General features: G+C 38.4%; 1 protein-coding gene across 7 annotated transcripts; it reads right to left on the reverse strand.

The window, feature by feature from the left end:
• Positions 1-1357: 1357 nt before the first annotated feature.
• Positions 1358-16915, reverse strand: KCNJ11 (potassium inwardly rectifying channel subfamily J member 11). 7 transcript variants are annotated; one of them, XM_039344631.1, is made up of 4 exons: positions 14619-16915; positions 7446-7704; positions 3381-3541; positions 1358-1414 (listed from the first exon to the last, which is right to left on the reverse strand). In XM_039344631.1, exon 1 carries the CDS (start codon positions 15885-15887, stop codon positions 14688-14690), a length of 1200 nt encoding a protein of 399 aa, XP_039200565.1. In that variant the 5' UTR covers positions 15888-16915; the 3' UTR covers positions 1358-1414; positions 3381-3541; positions 7446-7704; positions 14619-14687. The 7 variants fall into 7 exon arrangements, with proteins under 7 accessions (XP_039200565.1, XP_039200562.1, XP_039200566.1 ...); XM_039344628.1 differs by having other exon boundaries at positions 6822-7704; XM_039344632.1 differs by lacking the exon at positions 7446-7704.
• Between the last annotated feature and the right edge of the window lie 21 nt (positions 16916-16936).

Below are 16936 nucleotides of genomic sequence, written 5' to 3' on the forward strand. Positions count from 1 at the left end.
ATTGTCTTTGAGGAGAGGATATATAATCGGACCCAAGCAACAATAAATGCTTTTATTATTTTAAAAATGATGAACGCTTTAAGGAGGAGGCAGTCCATCCCCTCCTCAGAAAAACTTTGCTGGATCCAGCAGTATTGGACAATCATTGTTTACATTCCTTTTTTAAAAATATATTTTATTGGTTTTATAATTTCAACAAAAAGTCTTTGAGACACACCGTGGTGTTTGGGTAAACAAAGATTCTAACATAAAATCATAGAATAACGGCTCAACTTAATACATTCGCTATCATCTCTCTATTTCCCTCAAATAACATAATAAATTTAATATATTTCATTTCTATCCTAAATTTCTATTACTACTAAACCTGTTTATTAAAAATTTATCAATTTCAATTACCATAATCAAATAATGTTTTACATCAACATATTACCCCTTCAAATATCTCTTGCAAATATATTCAACTTCTTAATCTCTCTCATCCCTTTTTTATCACCAATCTTATTTATTTCTTCTTCCAATAATAGCTAATTTAGTTTAAAAAAGACAATATTATCATATCTTATCAAATCGTATTATTATACACAAATATCTCTTAATTAAACATTACACATATATATAGTTATAATTTTCTTACTTCTAAATCTAGATCATTATCTCTAACCTTTCAGCCAGTATGCTTATCGTAATCATTGACTTAATTCAGTAAACAAACCAAATTCCATCCATTTAGTTACCATATCAAAACATATTATTATACACAAAAATCTCCTAATTAATTAAACATTTCAAAATTCCAGTCTAAATCAATGTATTACTCCAAGAAATGCATTTTTAGTCTCTGTAAAGCCAAGTTTCTTTTTTCATTCCACATTTAACTTTCATATTTCCATACCAAACAAACTTCCATAAAATAAAGTCATCAAACTAAATTAAACACACATGAATATAGTTGAAAAACAATCCATAGAACCAATATTGCCTTTTAATCCATTCAACAATTTTTACTAATTTAAACATGCATGTGTATAATTGCATTTTTCAGCTCTAAATCTTTATCCTTAAAACAATCCATGAAATCAACATTGTCTTTTACTCCATTAAACATTTTTGAATTTGTTTTTGAATTTAATTCTGGGCTTCTTTCTCTGCCACACCGGCTTCCATGAAGACGCTTCCCTTTCAACCAGTAAATCCATTCTCGATGCTTGTAGTAATCTTTGAGCAAATGTATGTCCCTTTCTTTGTAGTAAGCATCTTTTTTCTCTTTCAACCAATAGATCAATTCTTATTGTTTGTAATAATCTTTGAGAGAGTATAAATCTCTTCCTCTGCAGTAAACGTCTTTTTCTGTTCTCTTTGCGATGTAGTTGCTTTGTATTTTGAAGTCTTAGTCTTTGCTTCTTCTGGTTTTCTAAATTGTTGGAGAAGGGATTGTCAGATAAAATAAATTCCACTTCTATCTCTGTAAAATCCTCTTCTGGCACATTTTAATTTATGCCATAATCAGTTGTAACCTGGACATCAGTTTGGGCAAATATAGTAGAGTCTCTAGATTTTAATTCTAAAGTACAGTTTTTAAATGTAGCACAAATTTCTGCAGTAGCCTCATAAATCTTTTCCAATATAAGTGCACAATTCAATTTTATCTGAGGTTTCTCCATTTTAATAATGCTTAAAAGGAGATCTCTTTTTCTTTCTTGTAGAGGCTTTGTTTAATGTAGAACCATCCACCCCCACAGCTTCACAGGTGCAGAGCTTATCTTTAGTGTTTTAAAGTTCATAAAAAATAATAAGCAATTATAAGGAATTACTTAGATTGGTAGGGAATGATTGGCAATTAAAATCGTTAGTTGAGTTAAAGCAAGAAAATATGGTACAATCTTGGTTTCAGTATAATCAATTGTTGGTTAGGTGGAAGTTAGATCAAAGGGTTGGTATTACTTTAATGGATGAGAATTTGGTAAAACAGATTAAAGATCAAAATCGAGCGCATATAAAGAGAATTTATAATGTTTTAATAGAAATGGACTCGGAAATGGAATTAGTTAAAGATTGTATGGTAAAGTGGGCTCAAAATATTCAAGAACCGATTCTATTGGATACATGGGAGGTAATTTGGGTTAGAAATGTAAAATTTACCAAGGCACAAAATTTAAGAGAAATTTTTTATAAAATGTTTTATAGATGGCATCTGGATCCTAAAAAGTTGTCTTGTATGTATCCTAATTTACAGCCCAAATGTTAGAGATGTGGTAATTTGGAAGCCACTTATTTTCATATATGGTGGACTTGTAGAAATATAAAAGCCTTTTGGATTAAGATCTGGTAGAACATTCAACAGATTTTTAAGAGAAAGATAAAGTTTACCCCACAATTATTTTTATTGGGTGTTATTACAGATTGTGATGCTAAAGAAATTAATTTGATGTTGAATTTGATAACAGCTGCAAGGTTATTAGTAGGGCAATATTGGAAGAAGGATTGCTTGCCTACTATAGAAGAATGGACGATTAAAGTGTCAAATTTAGCAGAAATGGCTAAGATTTCTGCTTATTTGAAGGATCATTCACAAGAAAGATACATTTTGGTCTGGAGAAGATGGATAAGTTATATTCAGAATAAATATGAGACTAAAAAGTTTCGTTTAGCCTATGACTGAATTTTAGAGTATTATTATGATATTATTATTATTTTTAGTATTAGTATTGTTTAATTATTTGGGGACTGTATTGTTTAATAATTAGGATATTAATTTGTTTATGTTCTCATTATTATGTTCACTTTTAATTTGCTTATATTTATGTTAAAGGTGAGTTAAAGTGCATTATGGATTTGGTTATTTATATAGTTGGTAATGTTAGTTAGATTATGATTATCATATTTGTAACCCTGTATTCAGCTTTGGGAAGTGGGGGAGGGAGGGGGAGTTTTGGGGTGGGTTTATATTGTAATTTTTATAAAACTTTTTAATAAAAAAAATTAAGCAAAGTTGCAGTATTAAATTTTCGCCACTAGATGTCCTCAATAAGTTAAGAAAGTCCTTTCCAAAAGTCAATTCTTTTTTTTTCCCTGTCTTTTAAGGTTATATATATATGTAGAAATAGTAAATTTCTTAAAAAGGAAGTAGAGAGAAACCTTTTCCTTTTTTTTCCTTTTTAGTGTCCCAATAAAAATAGAGTATAACCTTTCAGTGTTTGTGAAATGCCTTTCTTCCCATAAAAAAGCAGAAGCCGCCTTTCCAAGCCAGGGAAATAATTTCAAAAGCTCTTTACTGGCACACAGTCGAAAAAATAAACAGAAAAGAGAGAAAAATAAAAAAAATTTCTCACCCGGATTCACCACGGGGGCACTAAAAGCTTAGACGTTGTTCTACTTACGGTCTGAAGCGGCAGGGCGATCAGCCATTTTACTGGCCGATCTTCTTCTCCGTCGGTCCTCAGAGTTTTGTCCGAACAGCTGGACCGCAGCCTCCTCAACAGAAATTGCACCCTCCAGGGTGACTTTGGACCCGTATAAGGGTCCACTGACGGAGGGAAACCTAGTCGACGAGGAGAGAAGTCTCACCGTGCGACTAGTGACGCCGCGAACCGGAACCGGAAGCCAGTTTACATTCCTTTTACTCTTAACCCCAGTTGGATGGGGTATGGGGTTGGGCAGCTATCCGCGCATTTACGGTAAAAATGGAAGCTAAAATAAAACATAACTCACCCATTCTTTATGCCCTCTACATTATTTTATTAGAATATAAACATAATGTTATTACTTTTGTATTCTAGTAAAACTGGAGTCATTTTGTTGAAGTAGTTCCTTTTAAGTTTTTTTTAAATTTTAAATTGACTTTTTTTTTGTATATATGTAGCTTTTTTCAAACCATCTGGAAAGAGATGAATACATTTTGTTAACAGAATGCTATCATTTTTAAAAACTCAGAAAAAATAGAAAAATAAATATACTTTAAATAAAAAATTAAAACATTAAATGTAATAAATTTATAAAAAATATTACTACTTTTGTCCTCCATGATTATTTTAATGCATGGTTTTATACTTGTTTTAACTACAGTTTATTTAATTACAATTGTAAACTCCTGTAATGCAGTCCAAGATTTTAAATGGGAAATAGCAATCAAATATTTAAATCAATAAAAATAGTTCTATAATTATGTCTTTGGCAAATCTAAGATGTCCCTCTCATTATAAAATTGAATTTATTATAAAAGTTAAGGAAAATGTGTTAAAATTCATCTTACAGACAAATGATTAGAGGATTAGACTTCTCTAATTTACTTATCTACCCCTTCCTTATCACACCTCTGGATATACTTATTTCATTTAGTAACATATATCTTAACCAGTGACATATTAATAGTAGCATATAATTTAAGATATAATAATAATCAAAAGAAAAGTTTATTTTAAAACAGTTAAACTATTGTAATAGCCCCATACTGTTTTTATTAGAAGTTATTTCAAAGGAAGAGCATGAAATAATGACACATCCCCATTAAACCCAGCAGGTTCTCTTTATTCTCTATGATTCCCATATTTCAGGGACACCCCACAAAAAAAAATCCTGAAGAAGGAATTTAAGTAGAATTTAAGGAAGGAAGGAAGGAAGGAAGGAAGGAAGGAAGGAAGGAAGGAAGGAAGGAAGGAAGGAAGGAAGGAGCTAAGAAATCTGAAATGTGGAAATAATGAACTTTTTAATTTACCATTCGTTTTATTTATGTATCAAATCTATATGGCTGCCCAAAATTGCTCTTCTACATAAAACTAATCAAAATTCTGCATATCTGATATAGTAAGAACTGTACTAGCTTAAATATGAGATAGCAGACTTTAAGTGAAAAAGAGGGGAAGTATTTGATGTTGAAACAAGAGAAAGTTTGGTTACTAACTTTAAGACATTTGGAAATTAATAGAAAATAAGAATGTTATAGTGTATTATTAATTAGATGATGTAAAATGGTGAGAAATAGAATATGTTTAAATAGATAAGACGTGTATCCTGACCTTGTGATGAATTGTGATAAAGGGAACTTTGGTTACTTAAAACTTGGAAATTATAAATATTAAATGTTAAATTTAAATATTAAAGGGAAACTAAAAATTGGGAAAACTAATTAGGACATTGATTGTCTATAAAGACTGAATGTTAAAATAATCTGAATATGTATAAGCTAAAAATTATTGATAAATGTAAGAATGTTACTTTTATTTAATTAATAGAATAAGAATTGTATTAGTTTGAACATGAGACAGATAATACTAAGGAGAAAAGAGAGGAAATATTTAATGTGGTAGTTTGAGACTGGTACTAAAAGATACTTGTATCTTAGTGAATTATCGATTAACTCAGCCGCCACGTTGCTTTTTAAATACTTAAATGTAAAATTAGAAAATCAATAAAACATTAAAAAAGGAGTAGCAGATGCTTTGAATCAACCATCTATGCTAGCATTGCCTATCAGAACTGTTCCAGTCCAATCACCCTGCTAGGACCATGGTTACTTTAAAAACACAAATAGAAAGAACACCCTGCTAGGTAGTGTTTACACACCTAAGAAATCTATGCTACTGAAGTTATTCTTCATTAAGCTGAAGAACCACAAATTGAACTTGATGTTCTGTCTTTTATTAGCCTCAATCTGGGACAGGACATGCCATTTTGTGTTACATAACCCTTCTTGCCACATAATTAAAAATAGTACATAGCATCATTTGCTGCACAGTAATTGAAATGTCTAAACACACTTCCAATTTGCAGACTTGTCTTTTCAATCAAAATGCAAAGACAGCTTCAGAACTGGGACATATTTAAACATGGATTTAATTTAAACAAAGCAATGTTAATTCGGTCACTCTTCAGGATGTCCCCATGTTCTGCCCAATCTCAGGTCATCTTCCCAGCTTCCCTCCCCCCTTCCAGGTGTGAAACAAGAAGGCACAAGCAACACATTGCAAACAAAATCAAATTTTTCAAGTGTGTAAAGATGAAGAAATCTGAGCAGTACCACTAGTCTCACAAGCTGAAGTCACCAAGACGAAGCCAAACAAATCGCCTTATGTGAATCCAGATATTGTGGTTGCTAATTCAAATTTTATAGTGTAGTGTGTTCTGTAAATGTAGCCATTGTAGCTTGTTCAAGCAACCATTGTTAAAAGAACCCACTGGTTAGGGCAGCATCCCCCAATCTTTTGGGCATCAGGGACTAGTTCCATGGAGAGAGTTTTTTCCGTGGACTGAAGGAGGCGTGGTTCCATGTACTGCCTGCATCCCGCTGATGGGGCTTAGCTTGTTTGCGCAGCCCAGTTTCTGGCATGTCGCAGACCGGTGCTGGTCCATGGATCAGGAGTTGGGGACCCCTGATTTAGAGCAATGTGTGAATTCAGCCACCACAAAAAAAAAAAAAAACCTGGTTCTTTTGACTTTCTCTTTTCTAGAGAAGTTTTCTTGAATTATAAACTTCAACCAGCTTAGGACTGCCATATTTGTTTGCCTGCTTATTTGTTTGCTTACTTATTTACTCATTTATTTTTAAGAGCTATAAGGATATCCTAACTCAAAACAATGTGACTCTGGGCTGCATTCCTCTAAAAACATTCTAGAAAACATTCAAGGAGTTTATCCTTGAGAATATATTTTGGTCAGGCATAATGGGAGTCGCAGTTGAACAGGTCAAGAAGATGCCAAGCTACACAAGGTTGCAATAATGGGATAGGGAGACTGTGCTGACTTCCATGTTCTGAGTAGGGGTGAAGCCATCAGGGACTGGAGTGGAGTCTGAAGTAGGTCAGGCCACCCATTCTCTTTCTTACCTTCTTTGTTTCTCTGATCACTTCTCTCTTTCAAGGCTGAAGGAAAGCAGTTGAGCTTTTCCAACAGATCAGGGTGAGCTGCAGGTGATGTGAAGTATTGCTGCTCTGCAGTATTTCATACTGAGAAAAAGAACCCACAACGGAAGGTGACAGACTGGGAATCCAATTATATAAAATATACATGTGATTTCTGAAGAGCAGTTATTTTTTGCTTTGCTGTCGAAAATGAGCCAGCAACAGTTGAATGTTGAATGACAGAGTTTAATCAAGTTTAAATTTAAAGGTTTAATGAAGGAGATGGGAGTTAGGATTGTTTCATTTTATTCATTCCCATGGGCTTGTTTATTCCGTCTTAGCTGTGAGACGACTCAGAAGCCCATCAAGAACAGCTACTGGAATGCCTCCTATGTGGTGAGGGCTCCTCTGGGACAGAGGCCACATCTTTAGGACATACCAAAGTGTTTACTCACTCTACTGCCTTGAACAGCTCTGCTCCTATTACACCAACTCTGGATTCTTTGCATTTTCAACCCGGGAACTGACAAGGGACTGGTCAGGTTGTCTAGACTGTTGCCTAGTGTATGCTGAGTTTAACAGAATAAAAATATAAGCAAGAAAACTTACTTTGGCTGAGGCAAATAAATTGGGCATTTCACCTTCTGTTATTTGCGTTAACATTTCAGTCAATTCCTCCTCCCCGGACTGGATTGTCAGCTCTTTCTCACGTAGCTGTTATTGTGTCATATAACTCAATGCAGAAGGCTGTTGGATCGTGTTGTCATGCTCTCAATGTTCTTCCCAGTAAAGGAGGCACCGTGTTTGGCTCTTATTGTTCACATATCCCTGCAGCTTCTTCAGAAGTTGTCCAGTGAACAGATTGGCCCTGGTGATAGAACACCCCCTTCATGAAGATCTCCCCCAACCTTGCATTAGAAAGACAAGAGTACCCCCTGCAATTCTCTGCCTCTGAGCTCAGCCAGAAACTCACACAATAACTAACAAGTGAGAACAACAGAGATACTCTTGTGCGAGATCCCTCCCTCCTTTGTATTCAATTCCAAGCATACAAGTTATCTTACAGCTTGTCAGGCCTCCCTATTGTGGGACATCAGCTGTGCTGAACTTCCTAATATGGGATGGTTTCTGAATTCCTACATGACAAACCAGGTACTACATGTTTCAGACTCTGCCTTATTCAGCCCAGGAGGAAGTTTCAATCATGCATCCTCCATTCTGAAGTTTTCAGAATTCAGTGCTCAGATTCGTATGGAATGATGGGAGAAGTAATCCAATAGAGTAAAATAGAACTCTTCATTGGCAATAGGCTTGAAGGATTCCAGGTTGGAGAAGGCTGATTAATGAGCATACTGTGCCAGATGTAATGATCTTTCTCCAGGGAAAAAACTGAATCAGTGGATGGTGCTGTCACTGAGAAAGAAGACTAGTCTGAATACAGTCCCTAGATTAGCGCTGTCCAAGTGGATACAGCTGATCATCTCCTTGGCACTGTCTTAGGTGTTAGATTATTTTTTTAAAAAAATAACAACACTGCTATAACTTTTTGCATTGCAAGACAGACTTGGAATGAGGTCGGAATGCAATAGTCAGCATCCTTATGTGAATTACTTCCAAGGAAATGGTTGGGTGCAGCGTGATTACCTCCTAAGGATTTATTTTCATTTTTAGGATTCAAATCCTCATTTTGTTTTGACCAGTTGAAAATTATTTTAGAAAACTGTTTGCTTATATTGTGTTTCCTTACTGACCTTGTTAATAGCTTGCGTTTTATTCAAAGAATCATAAAATGTAGAGGTTGAAAAATGCTGATTATCTGGCTAACCAGAAATGCATTATTATAGCATCCCAGACCTTTGAATACCCAGTCTCCAATTAAACAGAGTCCATCACCTCCATTGCTAAACAGCTTTTGTACTGTTAAATATTATTATCTCCCCTCCTGATGTTCAAGAGAAATCTGTGCCTGTCTGTGTATTGGCTCCATTGCCTGGACAAGTCACTGCAGTTTTCTTGGCAAGTTTTCAGAAATGGCTTTTCATTGCCTCCTTCCCAGGGTTGAGAGAAAGTGTCTGGCTCAAAATCACCCAGTTGATTCTGTGTGCCTAAAGCAGGAATAGAACTCCCGGTGGAGTTCCATAGACCTCTATAGATGTGGTGGGGAGGAGTTTTCAATTTTTCAAGACAGCACATGGAGCCGCCAAGAATAGCCCCACGGCAAGATAGACAACCAATAAATTTAACACATAAATAAATAAAATACACCTGTAAGGTTTTTAGCTGGCAGCAAGAATCTGATTCTCTCAAACTCAGATGGAGGCTTCAGGAGCGGGGGAAAACAACTTTTTATTCAGCAAGGGAAGAGCCACACCTGGGGAGGGGAGGGTTACGTTTTTTATACAACATTTTGTCCAATCGCAACAACACAAAATTCAATAGGGGACACAGAGTTGCGTTGATTGGCTTCAAAAGGTAAGGCAGTCATCATACAGGTATGTGACTCTCTTTGTTGAAGGTAAATGGCGTTTTTCCTGTGTAAGTGTGGCTCCTAAACGCGACATGGTGCTAGCCTGAAATTGGTTTAATTTTCCCTTCACGCCAAAAGAAAAAAAATGAGAATCCTATTTCTGGAAAAATTCATTCCAAAGTAGTGATATGTGTGGGCTGTTTAGGATACCAAACTAATGTTCTGAAGAGCATTACCTTTTTTTTTTTTTTTTTTTAAAAAGACTTTTCTTTGAAACTGAAATGAATACAATTTCATTTTTTTCAACAAATAGCTCATATTTCTGTTTTTTGTTGCCATTTTTATTTCCCACCCAGTACCTTAAAGGAATACACTTGGCATTAGGCCCTTATGTTAATGGCACCTATTTAAATTTATTTGAATCTTAGCCATGTTTTTAATGTCCTTGGCCAGCCAACATTATAATTTATAGCATGTGCGATTGATTTTCTAATTGGTTAACAATTCATTAAGGCAAAAACACTTCCTCCCTTCCCTCTGAGATCTATTACATGGGGAGCAATATTGCACTGCATTCATCTTCTCACTTTTCCATATGGCAGGTGATTCCTGAATTCAGGAAATTCCAACCTCTGGAAATTGATAGAAGTTGGCTTGGAGTCTGAAGGAGCTCTGAATCTCTTGCCTCCCTCAGCTGAGGAAAAATGTAGATTAGTTGTTCGTTAGATGTATATTTGAATATACAAGTTCTGCTCCATCCTAAGACACAGAAGTTGGCTGGGTAACTTTCAGCCAGTCATTCTCTCTCAACCTTAGTTTCAGAAATAACCCATATTGAACCAAGCTGCTAGATTAGATTCATAATGTTCAGAGACCTTAATCTTGAAGTGGATTGATCAGACTGATCCCCATTCTCTCCCTCACACACATATGTCACCTACATTCTGTGCAATGGGGTTATTTATTTAATATATGTTTTCATATCTTCGGGCACCAGAAGTGATTCCCAACATAAAAATAGCAAAAACCCATAAACAATAAAACAATAAAAGCAAAATTTTGTTTTAAAAAACTAAATTTAGATTAGATTTAAATTTTAGATTCAAGGCACCACAAGGATGAACTGATCTGTATAAATATTTCTCAATCCTTATTTCTGCTCTGTTTATCGAACAGTTCTGACTTTGGAATTAAAGGCTAAAAGTTGTTAGGATTGCTAGCAGACCAGATATACTTATAAAGTTATCTCATTGATAATAGTATGACTCTGTTGTGAATTTTGAACTAATTTTGATCCTATGTCAACCAAATCAGTTTTAACAGTGAATGATACCATTCCTTTTGTCAATGCTGCTAACATTGGAGGTTCTTGCTTTGACAACATATGAAGATGCAGCCTTTTTCTTTCTTATGCTTTACTCTTAGAATTAGATGATGCTGGGGGAGGAGGCGGAATGTGATGGGAGTTAGTTAGACATAACAATATTGTACTAGTGCAGCGGTTCTCAACGTTTGTGTGACGGCGCCCCCCGTCACACAAACGTTATGCGCGTGCGTGGCGCGGTGCGCATGGGGACGGTGCCCCGTGCGCGGCGCACATGCACGGCGGCGCCCCCGGAGGGGATAAAATGGCAGATCGCCGCCTTTGGCGACCCCCGAAAAATGGTCGATCGACCCCAAATGGGGTCGCGACCCATAGGTTGAGAACCACTGTACTAGTGTGAATTCAGAGCTTGAAATAAGAGATGATAAGAATTGGCGGGTAGCAGGAGGGAAAGTCTGCATTTCAAATTAATTGGAGAATGTGATTTATGACAGTTAATTGAAGGAGGGAATTGTGCTTTGATACTATGTGCTCAGGGGAGGGGAATCCAGTTTTTGGCTTCTAGTGCGGGTGCTATGCTTCTCAAATAAAGATTCTTTAAGGTAAACAATGCCTCAAAGTTCTTTGAAGAGTTTCATCTGTCAGAACCATGACACCTTTATTATCCACAGAACTGTCAACGGGCAGGGTGCTAAATGATTGGGACTAGATGGATTGGGTTTTTCTTATAGTAGGAGAAGTTGAAAATTAGGAGAAACTTTGTGATGATGAAGAATACAATTAATAGAGTCACAAAGAGAGATTGGGAGTTCAAAAAAAATCTGAGCAATCATTTGTTGGGAAGCACTGAATGCCCTATCCCCTGGTTGGGATAGAAATCCTCCAAGCCTTGTCCACTTGATGATTGTAGGTTTTGTTCTTATTCTGATTAAAAGTGGAAGATTAAGACTGGAAGAGCAGATAGGAACAAAGTGACTATCTTACATAGAACTGGAAGTATGGATGTGCATCCTAAATTTGTAAGTGACCAAATCATGATTTGAACGATGGGAACAAAAATATATGTTAAGTGTACAAATGCAATCACAATCTTAACTATAGAAGGTCCCCTTAAATAGGTTTCATGGTAGAATATGTCGATGGAGATTCTCAGTCATCCAGATAGAGTTGAAAGTTGGAAGTTGAATCATGGTAACTGAACTTTTCTTTTTGGTTTGAAACATTTCATTCTTATCCAAGTAAGCTTCTTCAGTCTTTCATGGTAGAAATTTTGCATAAGAAATTTGCCACATGAAAGCATGCAACAGATGTTGAATGTGACGGGTTCCTACGGCTTAAATGACAGTTAATGATGGGTGAAGGAAAGGGAACCACCTGCTGTGCTATTTGAAGATACCATCTGATGATGCAGCAGCAGCAGTAGGTTAACAGAGTTTGGGTGACATTTCTGGTTGTTTGTTATTGTTCAGGGGAGGGATGGAGCCGTACTTTGAAACCCAAGCAAGCCTGGAATCAAACTTCAGAGACACCTCAAAAATGAACACACAAATGCTTCAGTCTATCTCTGTCTAAAATGAAACCTCCATAGATTTTCACGTTCCAGCTGTTAGATGCTAGAAAACCTAGGCGGCTGATTCTGAATGATTTTCATGGTTCCCAACTATATAGCTGCAAAACAAAACAAAACAAATCCTCTGGCTACACAGGGAGTATCACAGGGCTGTGTAAGGTGGGGATGACTGATATATCCTGGGTGGAAAGATACAAAGCAATAGAGAACATCTATAGGCCCAACACTGAAATGGTTTTCCACATATAGCCATTTTGTTCAGTTTCATTTCCGGAGTGCTTACTCTTCATACTTCATCAGAGGCTACTGTAAAGGTACCCTGAGTTTTTGGACCTGGACAACTGTCAGGAAGCAGGAAATCTCTGAACAGCTCCTAAAGTTATTTTTGTCTTTTTTTTTAATCTTTGAAATTCTTCCTTGGATATTATTTCTGAGGACACTCTATAGTTAATTAAGATTGAAACTTTATCCTCCTGACCCCAGGAATGACAGAGAAAAGATTTGTGAAGGAAGCACAGTCTTAATGGCAGGTGCCTGAGTATTTTTTAAAAAATAAATACACTTTTTTATTTTGCGATTATTGGTCTATAAAATTAACATGGTTATGCCACTTTTATTCCATGTTACAGACATTTCTGATTTACTGATGACATAAAAAAACATTGCCTTATTATTACAAGTAAAAACTAAGGCATGCAATTATAGTTAAATATATACATGCTAATTTTAAATACATTAAGACTTTATCTTTGGAGTTCAGTGCATATAGTATGCTGTTTGGTAAATAAGGTAACACCTTTTTTAATAACATCACCATGCCTAATCCTTAATTATGCTTGCAATAAATTATGGAATTTAATGTCTCTAACTTTTGTACATCCTGATCTACTCTGGTTAATTGCCTCCCACCCCAATATGTCCTCATTCTGTACCAATTAATATAACATATTTACTTTATTTCTAGCATGCTTTCACTCTGAAGAGACAAGGCAGCATAGATAGAACTTAGTGAGGTAGGTATGTCTACAGCAAAAGTCACTGGCTCAGGGTTAGCATGGAGTTTCATGATTGAATAGACTTTGAAACTTGGTTCTCCCTCATCCAAGTCAACACTGCAACAATTAGACATTGCAGGTTTTTTTTTTAAAAAAACTGTCAATTAAAATAAATAAAATTTGACCCAAGCTTATTAAATTATGCCATTTGATAGAGATGGGAATTCACATGACACCCGTAAATTGTCAGCCCTACTGCTTCTATTTTTCAGTGAATATTATCGGAGATGAAAATCAAGGCAACTAGGAAGATCAAAGCAGTTTCTTTCCTTAAAAATGTCCATATTTTTTTCAAATGTTATTTTTTTAAAAAGGCTGGAAAAATCAATTTTCAGTTATAACATTCGAACAGAAGGACCTACTCCTGCAGTTAAGTTACATAAAAGTGCCCCACATTAATTCAACATTATTCATATAAATATACAGCATTTAATTTTACAGTTAAAAAAAATTGGGGTAGCAGCAAAGGGTGACTATGACACCCCTAGACCAGGGGTAGGCAACCTCGGCTTTTTTTTATGACTCATGGACTTCAAATCCCAGAATTCCTGAGTCAGCATAGCATTCTGGAAGTTGAAGACCATGAGTCATAAAAGAGCCGAGGTTGCCTACCCCTGCCCTAGACCTATATTCATCGATTTAGAAATAAACCCTCCTGAACTCAGTAGAACTTACTTTTGAGTAGATTTGAATAGGATTGTACTACTCAGAAATTTGTTTTTTTCTTTTGCAGACCACAACTGCAAAATTAATTATCTCATTTTTAAAAATATTTTTCCATGTGTCCTAATGTGACATATGAAATTAACTTTATTATATCACCCAGGCATACCATAAGCCAATATATCTCCTAATTCACTGGCAATAAAAGAAAGCATGCAGTTATCATTTATGAATTGAATTAATACATTTATTCATTCAGTACATGAAACCGTCAGATAAATGACTCTTGCACCTATACTGTTTTTTCGTAAGTATAATAAATACCTGATTACAGCATTAGTGCTTTTTCATTGTGGAAAAAGAAATAATTCAACCCAAAACAGAAAACAATTTCTCAAGAAAAAAAGAGATGTCTATCTTTTTGAGAGATTTATCTATCTCAAGTGCAAATACAGTACCGTATTTTCCGGCGTATAAGGCGACCTGGCGTATAAGACGACCCCCGACTTCGGCGCCCAGTTGCATGCCGTCTTATACACTGGAAAGTATGGTACATAAGATGTCTTATACGCTGGAAAGTACGGTACATAAGAAGGCTGAGGAAAGCTTTATGCATGCTCAGTTTTCCTTATATTATCCTGTGTCATGCATTTTATTTTGCATTACAAACATTGCATGTAGCCCATACACAGAAGGAACCAACCTGAAAAATGAAACAGAGGCTGCCTCCAAGTCTCTTATGCCTGCTACAACAGGCAAGTCCACAGAGCTGTCATAAGGTCTCCTCAGCTATGGTAAATTTGGGCTTTAACCTAACAGACCTTTTCCGGATAGCGCCTTTGGGTGACAGGGAAATAGTGTCTATGATACTCGGGTCTTCTTCCAGTTGCTTGGCTGTGCAGTTTGGAGTGGGCACCTTCACAGTGTTGCCAAACTTGGAATAGTCTACGGAGTATTGCCCATCCTCCTCTGTCACAATAGGCACAAACCTTTGGCCCCAGAGTATTTCATCGGCGAGGTAGGAGGTCCTGGCTTGGGTGGTGATGCCAGTGGTTTCCACCACCCCTTCAAGGATGACAATCACCTCCAGGTCCTCGTGGTGAATGAGACTGGTTGGAGCCACCTCGTACAGGGGGCTATTCTTATCTATCACGTGGTAAATGATGAGCGGGGAGACCAGGAAGATGCTATTGCCTCCCACCGGGTTCTCCATCTGGATCTCGATCTGGTGGAGGGGCATCACTTCCCCCTCCTGGTTGGTGATCTTCTTCACCACCTGCATGCGGACGGTGGCGCTGATGATCATGCTCTTGCGCAGGTCGCCCAGGCGCAGCATGAAGCAGAGTTTCCCCCCGCGGAGCGCGATCACGGCGTGCTTACTGAAGATGAGCGTCTCGGCGCGATGGTGCGCCTGTGAGGTCTTCATGAAAATGCAGCCCAGCATGATGGCGTTGATCACCAGCCCCACGATGTTCTGCACGATGAGGATGAGGATGGCGACGGGGCATTCTTCGGTCACCATGCGGCCCCCGAAGCCGATGGTCACCTGCACCTCGATGGAGAAGAGGAAAGCGGAGGTGAAGGAATGAATGCTGGTTACGCAGGGCACGAAGGGGGCCGCCTCCTCCCGACCCTCGCCTTGAAGGCGCAGCTGCTGGGTGCTGTGGTCCAAGTCCCCGTGGGCGAAGGCGATGAGCCACCAGATCATAGCGAAGAGCAGCCAGCTGCACAGGAAGGTCATGGTGAAGATGATGAGCAAGTGGGGCCACTTCAAGTCCACCAGTGTGGTGAAGACGTCCTGCAGGAAGCGGCCCTGCTCCCGGATGTTCTTGTGCGCCACATTGCACGACCCGTTTTTGCCCACGAACCTGGCCCGCCGCTCCCGGGTCCGGTGGTGCGCGTGATCCGGGACATCCTCGGCTAGCCGGGTCAGCACGAACTCCTCCGGGATGATCCCCTTCCTGGACAGCATGGTGGGCTCCTCCCCCCACCCTCCGCCGCCACCGACCTGCCCCGGCTACGGCCACGTGCCCGCCACCGCTGCGGGGATGCCAGCCAGCGGAGCCCTTAGGCCTCTTCACCGGCGCTCCCGCTGCCCTGGCCGACTCCCCTTCTCCGCCCCGCCAGTCCCGGCGAGCGCCGTGCGCTCTTCCCCCCCCCAGCCCCAGCTGCGCACGCCAATCACAACTCGCTTCGATTTTGGCGAGGCGGCGGCGTTTCGTGACTTGCTCCTGACAGCGGCAGACGACAAAGCCAACTAAGGGTCGTCCGGCTTTGGAGGAAACCCCCCCAGCGGAGGAGTCGTCAGGTGGCGGCCACCTCGCGCGACCGCCCGTTCCCTAATCCAGCGACAAATAGGATCGGCAGGGGGCGCTCTCGCGCCAGGGAATCCCAGCGCGAAGGTTTTTCCCTCCGGGATCTGCACAAGAGAAACCCCGGACTGTGTAGAGCGGCACCCGCCGCCAAGACTCGGGTGGGTTGGAGAAGGTTTCCGTTCTTCCCTTCAAAATCAACCTCTCCAGCCAGCAGCAGATGTATGCTCTATTAAAGAATACAGTGCATAAATAATCAGGACGCTGCCTGCTTCTCACCCTCCGTAAGGAGGTAGAACTGAGATTTTCTTTAATTATTTTTCTCCTAAAAAAAGGAGGGGTGAGAACTATAATCTCTGCCGGTGAAACTGATTTACAGGTAAATACAGTATTTCTATTACAGCTGACCTATTCGGATAGGAAACATAATCATTTAAGTATGAATTTACTGTCGGAGTGAGAAAAAGAGGCAAGACTGCAGATCTGCAATTCACCTGACTTAAGGAAATAAAAGCCAACTTCCTGCTGTATTATACCATCGTTGTCCAACCTTTTGGTTTGCCTGGGTCACACTGAGTGAAGAGGAATTGTCTTGTGCAACATATAAAATACAGGTAGTCCGCGACTTACAACAGTTCATTTAGTCGCTGCTCAAAATTACAATGGCCCTGAAAAAAGTGACTTATGACCGTTTTTCACAGTTGCCACT

This window comes from Crotalus tigris, unplaced genomic scaffold, assembly GCF_016545835.1.
Source record: "Crotalus tigris isolate CLP2741 ecotype Arizona unplaced genomic scaffold, ASM1654583v1 scf7180000017933.3771270, whole genome shotgun sequence".
Lineage (NCBI taxonomy): Eukaryota > Metazoa > Chordata > Lepidosauria > Squamata > Viperidae > Crotalus > Crotalus tigris.